The 12,387-nt window shown below is 39.6% G+C and overlaps 1 protein-coding gene across 17 annotated transcripts in view; it reads left to right on the top strand.

Moving 5' to 3' along the window:
• PTPRM (protein tyrosine phosphatase receptor type M) overlaps positions 1-12,387 on the top strand; it is a 607,519-nt gene that overhangs the window by 369,993 nt on the left and 225,139 nt on the right. For all 17 annotated transcript variants that reach the window (XM_072999591.2, XM_020793481.3, XM_072999598.2 and 14 more), the window contains exons 12-13: positions 7,156-7,429; positions 8,486-8,522. In XM_072999591.2, the coding sequence (XP_072855692.1) occupies positions 7,156-7,429; positions 8,486-8,522 (311 nt within the window). The remainder of the gene's footprint in view (positions 1-7,155; positions 7,430-8,485; positions 8,523-12,387) is intronic.

The raw sequence follows: 12,387 nt of genomic DNA, 5'->3' as shown, positions 1-12,387 counted from the left end.
GCATGTTGTGCTGATTTTTTCAGCACAAAGACACACAGGTGCTGAGCAAGCCTCCCGAAGTCTCTTCAGAGCCAGCCGATCAGCTGATAGGCAGGGAGAGGAGGGTGCAGGAGTGGGGTAAAAGCACAAAATGGCTGCCAGTCTCCCTTCTGGTGTGGGCTTTTAGCTGTTTCCTGCTCTTTTTCCTGCTGTTTGGGGGCTACCAAGGCCTGGTAAGTGACTTTCTTTTATTTATTTTTAAGTTTCTGACTCTTTTTTCCCCTCTAGAAGCCTCTAAGGGGAGGGAGGGAGCACTTTTTTTCCTGTTCGTAACTCGAGGGAAGTTCGTTGGTTGAGTCCTTATTTCCCCTATAGGGCGGGTTTGTAAGTTGAATTGTTTGCAAGTAGGGTCGTTCGTAAGTCAAGATCCCACTGTACTCTGTTGTTGTTGTTTGTTATTTGTTGTAAACCACCCAGAGTGCCTTGGCTGCCAGATGGGTGGTATATAAATAAATAAATAAATAAAGCAAGCAAGCAAGCAAGCAAGCAAGCAAGCAAGCAAGCATCTGCGTAGGTTTACTGTGTGCAGACAAGGCAAAAACTGTTGCAATAGGCTTCATATGTTTGTCATTCAGGATATGGGCGCAGCTGGAACATATTGTTCCAAAAATGTTTTTTCCCAGCATGATTTGTTCTTTTCCATTAACTATTTCTGAGTTAACAGCATCACCATAGTTTGACAGTCTATCAGCATAAGCAAACCATGACACTGGAGCACTGCAGTCATCTTTGGATGTGTAGGAAAAGAACTCATGGATTGCTGCCTTGTCGTGGCGAGGGGGCTTGAGTAACTCAGAGAAGTTATGGGCTATGCCGTGCAGGGCCACCCAAGACGGACAGGTCATAGTGGAGAGTTCTGACTAAATGCAATCCACCTGGGGTAGGAACTGGCAATTCCACTCCAGTATCTTTGCCAAGAATGCCCCATGATCAGAAACAAAAGGCTAAAAGATATGACGCTGGAAGATGGGACCCTCAGGTCAAAAGGCGTCCAACATGCTACTGAGGAAGAGCGGAGGACAAGTACAAGTAGCTCCAGAGCTGATGAAGTGGATGGGCCAAAGCCGAAAGGACACTCAGCTGCAGACATGCCTGGAAGTGAAAGGAAAGTCCGATGCTGGAAAGAAAAATACTGCATAGGAACCTGGAATGTAAGATCTATGAACCTTGGGAAGCTGGATGTGGTCAAACAGGAGATGGCAAGAATAAACGTCAACATTCTGGGCATCAGTGAACTAAAATGGATGGGAATGGGTGATTTCAACTCAGATGATTATCATGTCTACTATTGTGGGCAAGAATCCCGTAGAAGGAATGGAGTAGCCCTCATAGTCAACAAAAGAGTGGGAAAAGCCGTAATGCGATATAATCTCAAAAATGATAGAATGATGTCAATACGTATCCAAGGCAGACCTTTCAACATCACAATAATCCAAGTTTATGCACCAACCTCCATTGCTGAGGAGACTGAAATTGAACAATTTTATGAAGATTTACAACACCTTCTAGAACTGACACCGAAGAAGGATGTTCTTCTCATTCTGGGGGACTGGAATGCTAAGGTAGGGAGTCAGGAGATAAAAGGAACAACAGGACAGTTTGGCCTTGGAGTTCAAAACGAAGCAGGGCAAAGGCTAATAGAGTTTTGTCAAGAGAACAAGCTGGTCATCACAAACACCCATTTCCAACAACACAAGAGGCGACTCTACACATGGAAATCACCAGATGGGCAACATCGAAATCAGATTGATTATATTCTCTGCAGCCAAAGATGGAGAAGCTCTATACAGTCAGCAAAAACAAGACCTGGAGCTGATTGTGGCTCTGATCATCAGCTTCTCATAGCAAAATTCAAGCTTAAACTGAAGAGAGTAGGAAAAACCACTGGGCCACTCAGGTATAATCTAAACCAAATCCCTTACGAATACACAGTAGAAGTGAAGAACAGATTTAAGGAACTCGATTTGGTGGACAGAGTGCCTGAAGAACTTTGGATAGAGGCTCGTAACATTGTCCAGGAGGCAGCAACAAAAACCATCCCAAAGAAAAGGAAATGCAAGAAAGCAAAGTGGCTGTCCAACGAGGCCTTACAAATAGCAGAAAAGAGAAGGGAAACAAAATGCAGGGGAGATAGGGAAAGTTACAGAAAATTGAATGCAAACTTCCAAAGAATAGCAAGGAGAGACAAGAGGGCCTTCTTAAATGAACAATGCAAAGAAATAGAGGAAAATAACAGAAAAGGAAAAACCAGAGATCTGTTCAGGAAAATTGGAGATATTAGAGGAAAATTTTGTGCAAAGATGGACATGATAAAAGACAAAAATGGAAGGGACCTCACAGAAGCAGAAGACATCGAGAAGAGGTGGCAAGAATACACAGAGGAATTATATCAGAAAGTTTTGGATATCCCGGACAACCCAGACAATATAGTTGCTGACCTAGAGCCAGACATCCTGGAGAGTGAGGTCAAGTGGGCCTTAGAAAGCCTGACTAACAACAAGGCCAGTGGAGGTGAGGGCATTCCAGTCGAACTATTTAAAATCCTAAAGGATGATGCTGTTAAGGTGCTACATTCAATATGCCAACAAGTTTGGAAAACTCAACAGTGGCCAGAGGACTGGAAAAGATCAATCTACATCCCAATACCAAAGAATGCTCCAACTACCGGACAATTGCACTCATCTCACACGCCAGCAAGGTTATGCTCAAAATCATACAAGGTAGGCTTCAGCAGTATGTGGACCGAGAACTCCCAGAAGTACAAGCGGGATTCCGAAGGGGCAGAGGAACTCGAGACCAAATTGCCAACATGCGCTGGATTATGGAGAAAGCCAGAGAGTTCCAGAAAAACATCTACTTCTGCTTCATTGACTATGCAAAAGCCTTTGACTGTGTGGACCACAGCAAACTATGGCAAGTCCTAAAAGAAATGGGCGTGCCTGACCATCTTATCCATCTCCTGAGAAACCTATATGTGGGACAGGAAGCAACAGTTAGAACTGGATATGGAACAACGGATTGGTTCAAAATTGGGAAAGGAGTACGACAAGGCTGTATATTGTCACCCTGCGTATTTAACTTATATGCAGAATACATCATGCGGAAGGCTGGACTGGAGGAATCCCAAGCTGGAATTAAGATTGCAGGAAGAAATATAAACAACCTCCGATATGCAGATGATACCACTCTGATGGCGGAAAGTGAGGAGGAACTAAAGAACCTTTTAATGCGGGTAAAAGACGAGAGTGCAAAAAACGGTCTGAAACTCAACATCAAAAAAACTAAGATCATGGCCACTGGTCCCATCACCTCCTGGGAAATAGAAGGGGAAGATATGGAGGCAGTGACAGATTTTACTTTCTTGGGGTCCATGATCACTGCAGATGGAGACAGCAGCCCCGAAATTAAAAGACGCCTGCTTCTTGGGAGGAAAGCAATGACAAACCTTGACAGCATCTTAAAAAGCAGAGACATCACCTTGCCAACAAAAGTCCGAATAGTCAAAGCTATGGTTTTTCCTGTAGTGATGTATGGAAGTGAGAGCTGGACCATAAAGAAAGCTGACCGCTGAAGAATTGATGCCTTTGAATTGTGGTGCTGGAGGAGACTCTTGAGAGTTCCCTGGACTGCAAAGAGAACAAACCTATCAATTCTAAAGGAAATCAACCCCGAGTGCTCATTGGAAGGACAGATCCTGAAGCTGAGGCTCCAATACTTTGGCCATCTCATGAGAAGAGAAGACTCCTTGGAAAAGACTTTGATGTTGGGAAAGTGTGAAGGCAAGAGGAGAAGGGGACGACCGAGGATGAGATGGTTGGACAGTGTCATCGAAGCAACCAACATGAATTTGAGACATCTCCGGGAGGCGGTGGAATATAGGAGGGCCTGGCGTGCTCTGGTCCATGGGGTCACGAGGAGTCGGACACGACTAAACGACTGAACACAAACACATCATTGTATAAATGTTATCAGAGGTAAAGGTAAAGGTTCCCCTTGACAGTTTGTCCAGTCGTGTCCGACTCTAGGGGGCGGTGCTCATCTCAGTTTCCAACCCATAGAGCTAGCGTTTGTCTGAAAACAATCTTCCGTGGTCACGTGGCCAGCGCAACTAGACATGGAACGCCAGTACCTTCCCACTGTGGTGGTACCTATTTATCTACTCGCATTTTGCATTTCGCATGCTTTCGAAGCACTAGGTAGGCGGGAGCTGGGACAAGCGACGGGGGCTCATTCCGTCATATGGATTCGATCTTACGACTGCAGGTCTTCTAACCTTGCAGTACAGAGGCTTCTGAGGTTTAACCCACAGCGCCACCACATCCCTATAAACGTTCTCAAACATGAATTTGATATTCTCATTCGTTAGTGAACTGTTCTTCAGTGATTACAGAAGGCAGTTTGCTGCAGTAAGGCAAAATGCTTTTCTGTTATTGTTGAAATGCTAATAACTTCAGCTATTCAAGTGCATCTATAAGTGGAACATGCAAGTTGTGTTCTTACCTCTCTCTTTGAACATCTGATGTATTGTTATACAACAAAAGTTCCTTTTCATGATAACAACTGATAACCTTATAGGAAAAAGAACATTAAAATGTTCTCTGGAACCAAATTATTGTAGCTTTCCAAAATTGTGTTACAAGATAATTAGCAATCTATAGCTAGACTATTTAAAAGATGGTGTGATTGCTCCATTATTTTGATAATGCATACACTCAGCTGCGAACAAGTAACAGAGTAAACCTCAGTGTATCTGGAAAAGCCTTTTACCAGCCAGGATGGCTTAGATTTTTGTGGCAGTTTATGTGTGGAAGAGAAAATGACATGTGACTAAAACTTCCCCTTCTGCACTATCTTTCATAGAACAAGAGTCCTGTTGTCCATGTGGCTACCACGGTCTTTTTCCTCCCAGTTTTCTGAGAAACTTTTAAGAATCACTTGTACTGAAACCATCAGAGATAAATTTTTACACCAGCTCTAGCTGATATAAATGAGGGGCCCAATCCATGTTTTTATGAGACATTAAGTTGCCTCCAGCTTGTTGATCCTATGAATGAGTGATCGCTAAAATTTACTATCCTGAATAGGCCTGCTCAGCTCTTAGGTTGTGGCTTCTTTTAGGGAGTCAATCTCAAGTGAGTATTCCTCTTTGCCTGTGGTCTTCAGTTTTTTCTAGCACTATTGTCTTTTCCAGAGAATCTTGCCTTGCAGCTTTCATAGCCATAGACAGTGATTGAAAATACAGTAGAGTGTATGATCTTGGCCTTGATCTCCAGTGACACACTTGATGATCTTTTCTAATTTCTTCATTGCTGCTTTTTGAACTCTCAGTCTTTTTCTGCTTTCTTGGCTGCAGTCTCCATTTGAATTAATTATCAAACCCAGTTTTTTAACAATTTTATTTTTACCTTGTCAACATTAAAGTTGTGTAGTTCTTTCATAGTCATGATTTTGGTGTTTTTAATGTTCAGCTGCAGTCCTACTTTGGCATTTTTGACTTTCATTTTCATTAAAAGTAATTTCAAGTCATTGCTACTTTCTGCCAGTGAGATGGTGTCATTTCATATCTTAAATTAGTGATGTTTCTTTCACCAATTTTCATTCTTCCTTCATCTGAATTTAGTTCTGCTTTTTGTATGATATCCATGTACCTCCTGGGAAATGATGGATCTTTGAATTATTGGTACCTTTTTGGAGACCACTGACTACCATCTGAAGACATGAGAGCAAATGATTTGTGTCTGTGGACATTTCTACCCAGTCAGAATTTGTTCCCACCAGCAGAAGGGATCATTTAACAGTTCTAACCCCTTTCATTTGACCTTAAGCACAGTGTCCTAATCTTCTCTGGTCAAAGGGTTTTTTATTACTCATATCTTATTTTCCTTTTTTGTTGTTGTTCAAAAAAATCTTATTTAACTATTACTTTGAAAGTCAAATGACATTAAATACAGCATTTGTAACCTTATATCTATCCTTAGTTTAAAAATATATATTACTAATTATATCACTAGAGATGGATATAATGAATCGAACCACAAACCAGAAAAAAACACAAATTGGACTGGTTTATGGTTCAGTTTGGGGATCCTGTTTTGCCAAATTGAAATGAAGCACCAAACTTTTTCCCCTTGGTGCTTTGTTTTGCTTTGGCAAAATGGGATGCTCGCCTCGCCCACTGCCCCTGTCACCTCCCTATGTTGTCTTGAAGCTGCCACCAATCCACTCTTCCCAGCATGAACTTGAAAAATGAACTATGGATCAGTTCATTTTTAGGGGTGGTGGTTTTGTGATAGTTTCTGGTTTGTGGGTAGCCAAGAACCATCACAAACCACCGGTTTTCTGGTTTGTGCTCATCACTTTCTATCACTAATATGTGTAATGCACCTGGTGAGTGTTTCCCACCAGGACAAGACTCTGTCTGGAACATCTGGAAATCACTTAATAGTCTTCGAAGTGAAGTAGGAAGATCACAGAATAATCAAGTAAAATGGGGCTACTTGTATACAAGACAAATTTTCTGTGACTGTGGAGAAATTCAGTCATTGCAGTACTTAGGTACATGCAATTTATGTCCCACCATGTGTTTAAAAGAAGATTTATCAAATGGCCAAGAAAATGCTATTGAAGTAGCCTACTTCTGGTCAAAAATAGTTTAATTATCTTAATAATTTAATATGTTTTTAATCTTACCTATATTTTATATACATCTATAATTTTGAGTTGTGAAATGTTCTGATAAGAATAAAGAAAGAAATATGAAAAGGTCCAAGCAGAACACATACACACACATACATACATAATCTTACCTGATTCCATCAAAAGGGCATACGTCTACCCCTATTTTCATCTAACAAATGCTCTTAACATTTAATGGTGAATGTTATTCTCTTAATGTATATTTAGAAGGAGAGTATGCAGCATCATATACCTTAACACCTACAATTTGAATATTAACTTTATTTTATTATATGCCTTACTTTCAAGCATAAGGTAGTTTATAATTTTAAAAAGAGCTTATGTGAATTCTAAATGGGTTTATTTCAGGTGCTTTAAAATAACCCCAGAATTTTTTCCCTCTCATTCTTTGTTCCTTCACCACCCTACCCCATTCATTAGTGTTTACCAAATAGTCGTTGAGGAGGAGCGTCCCCGTAGAACCAAGAAAACAACTGAAATCCTGAAATGCTATCCTGTGCCGATTCATTTCCAGAATGCTTCACTTCTGAATTCTCAATATTATTTTGCGGCAGAATTTCCAGCCAACAGTATTCAAGCTGCTCAGCCTTTCATTATTGGAGACAACAAAACCTATAGCGGCTTCTGGAACACTCCTCTTCTCCCTCATAAAAGCTATAGCATTTATTTTCAAGCTGCCAGCAGAGCCAATGGGGTAAGTCTTGGACTGAGACTTTAAAGTGCTATGAAAGTGTAAAATAAATAAATGCACATATCTCCATGTGTCTTGGATATACAATGCCTAAAATACAGTGGAAAAAGAAATTACATTTGTTTTTTTCCTGTGAATATCCGTGCAGTGACCAGTTGCAGTTGGGGGGAGGAAGGGAGGAAGGAGGCATGGATTACTTATATCTGTCAACTGAGAATGCTTAGTCAGACATTTCTTAGAATATTATTGTCAGTCTGCCTCTTTTCAATCTCACTGTTCTCATTAAATGATTTTTGCAGTTATAATATCTATCTGCTTGGTTTGCTTAACTTTATTACATTACTTTTCATAAGCTTGAACACCTATTTTTCCCTCTCAATAGCTCTGATTCAGATGTATGTTTGTTGTTGTTTTATTTTGAAAATAGTGTAAGAGAAATAGGTTGGCTGAGCCAAAGTGAAACGTATGTAAAAGGTCCTTCTGCTGCAGATCACATTTTATCCAGCTGATTCTAGCATTGTTTTCTGTTTTCTGGGCAGACCTACCCAAAGCCCATCAACTACCGATAAGCTTTAGCTGTCTCCTTTGACAGCAGGAAAATGTTTTCTGCCAAATACTATAATGGCCTTTGTTTTACAGTGCACTGACAGTGCAGAAATGTGAAACGCCATTGATTTTTGTTGCTTTCTTGCATTGTCTAACATGTCGCTTAGAAGTGTGTAGTTGATTGTAAAGAAAAGAAAATATCCCAAGGTCACCATGTTGTCAAAGGAGGCAAGGGGGAAATACATGTATCATGTCTAATAACATCTCACTGATCTTCTAGGTTAATGTTAGGTGAAGTCTTGATGTTACATGCCCAAGTGCATTTTTCCTTCAGTTGTCTATAGCAGGGAAAGCAGAATTAAACTAACACAGGAAACTATTAAGCCTGAGAAGAAGCATGTGAGGTTGATCCTTTCGTTAGATGTTAGAAGTCACTCCAGTAGAAGCAATATGTTGTTTTCTTGCTTTGGATGCAAGCCACCAAATGATCTTTTCTTTCTTTATCTAACATAGGAAACGAAAATTGACTGTGTCAGAGTGGCCACAAAAGGTATGCTTCAGTTGTGTCTTTTTTCTTGGCCTTAAACCTGTTAACCTTTATAATAGGATATCTGCGCTGTTAAATATGCACATAGAATTTGGTCATGAAACTATAACTCATAACTGTTTAAATAGAAAAATGAAACTGGACTTTCAGGTTTGCCTGCTTAAAAGAGAGCCTTATCGTAGGAGGGGAGGAGCCAGCAACAGCGAATGGTCAGCTCTAGAAAGGGCTTCCGTTCCCTCTGCGGTTTTTGTGAGCCTAAAAGGGATTTATCACCATCAGGAGAGATTGATGATCCTAAACAGAGGGAGATCCTGAGTAGATAAAGGATGTGCCTGAGGGTGACTTTCAAAGCTCAGGAGAAAAACTCTCTGAAGTGGAAGCGAGATACTGAAAGCAACAGACTGAGTTTACTTTGGAGAAGGCTGCTTTACTCTTGATGCTAAACAAGAACTTCTCCCAAGATCCCCCCTCCCCAAATGCTGAAGCCTTGCCTAGCAGTATTTATGCCACTATGGGTTGTTTTGAAAGAAGGTGATAAAGAAACTTTGAGATACAGTACTGTGCTTCTCCTGATACTTGTGGATTAAGGAGGAGTAGACTCTTTGTAACAGAGACTGAGTGGTGGATTTACCCAACTTCTCCTAGGTAAATATTGTCTTAGAACCTAGGACTTTCCTCTCTCTCTCTCTCTCTCTCTCTCTCTCTCTCTCACTTCTGCTCTCTTTGTCTCTCTTCCTTGCAGCCTTGGAGGGGGAAGGGAGAAGCATTGTGAGAAAAACACACTTCTTGTTTTGTCTACTCTAGATGGAGAAATGTACACTTAAGATTGATGGGCAGAATTGCAGCAGTCAAAATGAATATTTTACCAAAGTTGATTTTCTTATTCCAAAACATTTTGAAACAATCAATATTTAAATAACTTGATCAGATTACATCTAAGTTTGTTTGGCAAGGATAAAATTAAAGTCACTTCAGGACAGGAAACAGAGAGGAGGAATGGGTCTTCTAAATTGGCTGCTATACTATAGAGCTGCCTCATTAATGTGGATTAAAGATTAGATTTTATTGGAAAATCAAAGACTGTTAAAATTGGAAGATCATGATTTGAAATGGGGGTAGCATGCGTTTCTTTAGTACAGTAGAGTGAATTTAAACAATTCAATAACTGTATTTTAAGAAAATCTTTATCATGGTCTTGGACTAAAATTCAAAGACAGATGTATGTTGAAATACCATGTTGGGTAATGCCAGTGAAGACATTTTCTCTTTCAAACCTAAGAGAAATCAAGAAAATCTTAAGGTATAGAGAAGCACTAAAACCAGATAGGACATTAAAAAACAAAGATCAACTAATGGCGCAGGTATTTGTTATAGATTGGTGGTCACATTCTCAATTGATTTCAAGATATGGTAAAGATAAGCAGCAAGGTTTTTATGTAGACAATATTCCCTTTGACAGAGTCCTCCTTGATACCAAAGACAAGCATATTAAAGCATTGCATAATTCTTTATTGGATTTTGATACCCATGAGGAGGTGGTTAAAGAATGATAAAGTGGGCACAGATTAGATTTAGATTAGGCATCCTTCAGTCTCGAGAGACTATGGTAATGTGCTCTCTATGGAGGACTTGGAACAGCATCTAGTGTAGCTGAGAAGGCCAATTCGAGAGTGATTATTGGGCACAATATAAGTTTGGATCAGTGGGAATAAATATGGAAAAATAATATAAAACTCACTAAGTCAGTAGCTTTTGAAGTAAATATATAAAAATGTTTTATAGATGATACATTACTCCTCCAAAACTAGACAAAACGGATGCTTAAATTTCAAATCTTGGAGATGTGAACAAAAAGAAGGTGCTTTTTGATCACATGTGGTGGTCATGTGGGAAAACCCAAAATATTGAAAAAGGGTTGAAATGCTTTTGCAAGACGTTTTAGAGATTCCAATAACTGTAACCCCTGATTTTTTTCTTCTAAATACAATCCCAAATTCAGTAGACCCAATGGAAAAATATCTAGTTATCCATATCTTAATATTTGCAAGAATTCTTTTTGCTAAACATTGGAAAGAGCTGGATAATCCATCTCAATCAATCAATCAATCAATTAACTCAAGATGAGTTAATAGAAAAAATTCTGGATATAGTGAAATAGATAAACTATCAGAATGGCTAGATTTAACAAGAAAGACGAATCATGAAGATTGTTGGCATAAATTTTATGACTGGCTTAGAAATAGTTAATTTCTAATAATTAAAAGCCTAAGATCAATTTAGAAATAGAATATGTATTATAAATTCGTTACACCGGAAACTTATGTATCATTGAAATTCATAAGAATGAATATTGTAAAAGGTTAATGTTGATTTACAACCCCTGTTCAATCCCATGTCCCCTGTCCCCTATCCCTACACCTAACCTATAAAATAAAAAAGAGCCGTATCATGTATGAGTTTATATTAACTACTTGATTTTCTGATACTTATTTCATACAGACATTTTGGCCAGCTTAAAATACAACAGCCAGTAGTAGCACATGATTCTCAGCTTCTCCTTATCAGGGATTTGGTACTTTCTCCCTGTAATGTCTTCATATTTCTATTATTTTTTAAAGTTAGTTTTTTTAATCAGAAGGTTTTCGCATTAAAGATCCTGACGGTTACCATTTCTGGCTTTGCGATGTAAATTCTGGGTCTTATAGAAAAAAAAATGTAAACTGATTTTTTTTAACAGAAGCCTCAATCTTGATTTACATACTGTGTTTCCCCTAAAATAAGACAGGGTTTTATATTAATTTTTGCTCCAAAAACCGCATTAGGGCTTATTTTCAGGGAATGTTTTATTTTACAGTCATGTCATCTTCTGGTTGCTGCACAGTGGTGGAGGGCGGGGTTTCACTTCGTCATTTAGTCATGTCCGACTCTTCATGATCCCATGGACCAGAGCACGCCAGGCCCTCCTATCTTCCACTGCCTACCAGAGTTGTGTCAAATTCATGTTGGTTGCTTCAATGACACGGTCCAACCATCTCATCCTCTGTTGTCCCCTTCTCCTCTTGCCTTCACACTTTCCCAACATCAAGGTCTTTTCCAAGGAGTCTTCTCTTCTCATGAGATGGCCAAAGTATTGGTACGGCATCACTCCTCATTTTTGTTTGGTTAGCTGTTCACCCTCTGCAGAAATGGTTCTGCAAAGAGGGAAATTTAAGTAAGTTGAAGAAGAGAAGCAGTAAATTTTGCCTCCCCCTATGCAAGCAAAGGAGTGATCGCCTAGAGTGGTCGTTTGACCAGATAGGCGGGGTACAGATAGAATCAATCAATCAATCAATCAATCAATCAATCAATCAATCAATCAATCAATCAATCATTGCTGAGGAAGAAAAATTGAAGCACTGAGATGGTCTAGGAAGACAGGGAATTGTGAGAAAAGCAGCAAAGTTTGCTGATCCCGGTGTCATACCTTCCAAGGCATTTATCTTGTCATACCTCATGGTACAACTGCTCCTGTTATTTCATCTACTCACATGCATGGGATGCTTTGAAAACTTTACATTACTGCTCCAGTTTTTGCATTGTCTTCCCTTAAGTTCTCAAAGTATGCTATACGATACAAAGTATTAGAGGACTAGCCAGTTAGTTGGAACAAAAACAACAAAAGATCTTATAGCATTCTTAAGACTATTATGGTCTATTTAGCACAATCTTTCATGGTCTCTAGTCTGCTTCCTTAGAAGCATGGAGTTAAGCCTCAGTAGACAGGCATTTGAAGAAACAAAGTTTATACATTTTGCTTGTGTAAATTTCTGCCTGCTGAGTCTTTGTGCATCTGCAGCCCTTCACTTTGAAAGCCACCCTTAGCTGCCTA

Source organism: Pogona vitticeps, chromosome 4, assembly GCF_051106095.1.
Source record: "Pogona vitticeps strain Pit_001003342236 chromosome 4, PviZW2.1, whole genome shotgun sequence".
Classification (NCBI taxonomy): domain Eukaryota; kingdom Metazoa; phylum Chordata; class Lepidosauria; order Squamata; family Agamidae; genus Pogona; species Pogona vitticeps.
The sequence above is the reverse complement of the archived record's forward strand: the minus strand, read 5'-3'. Positions and strand labels throughout refer to the sequence as shown.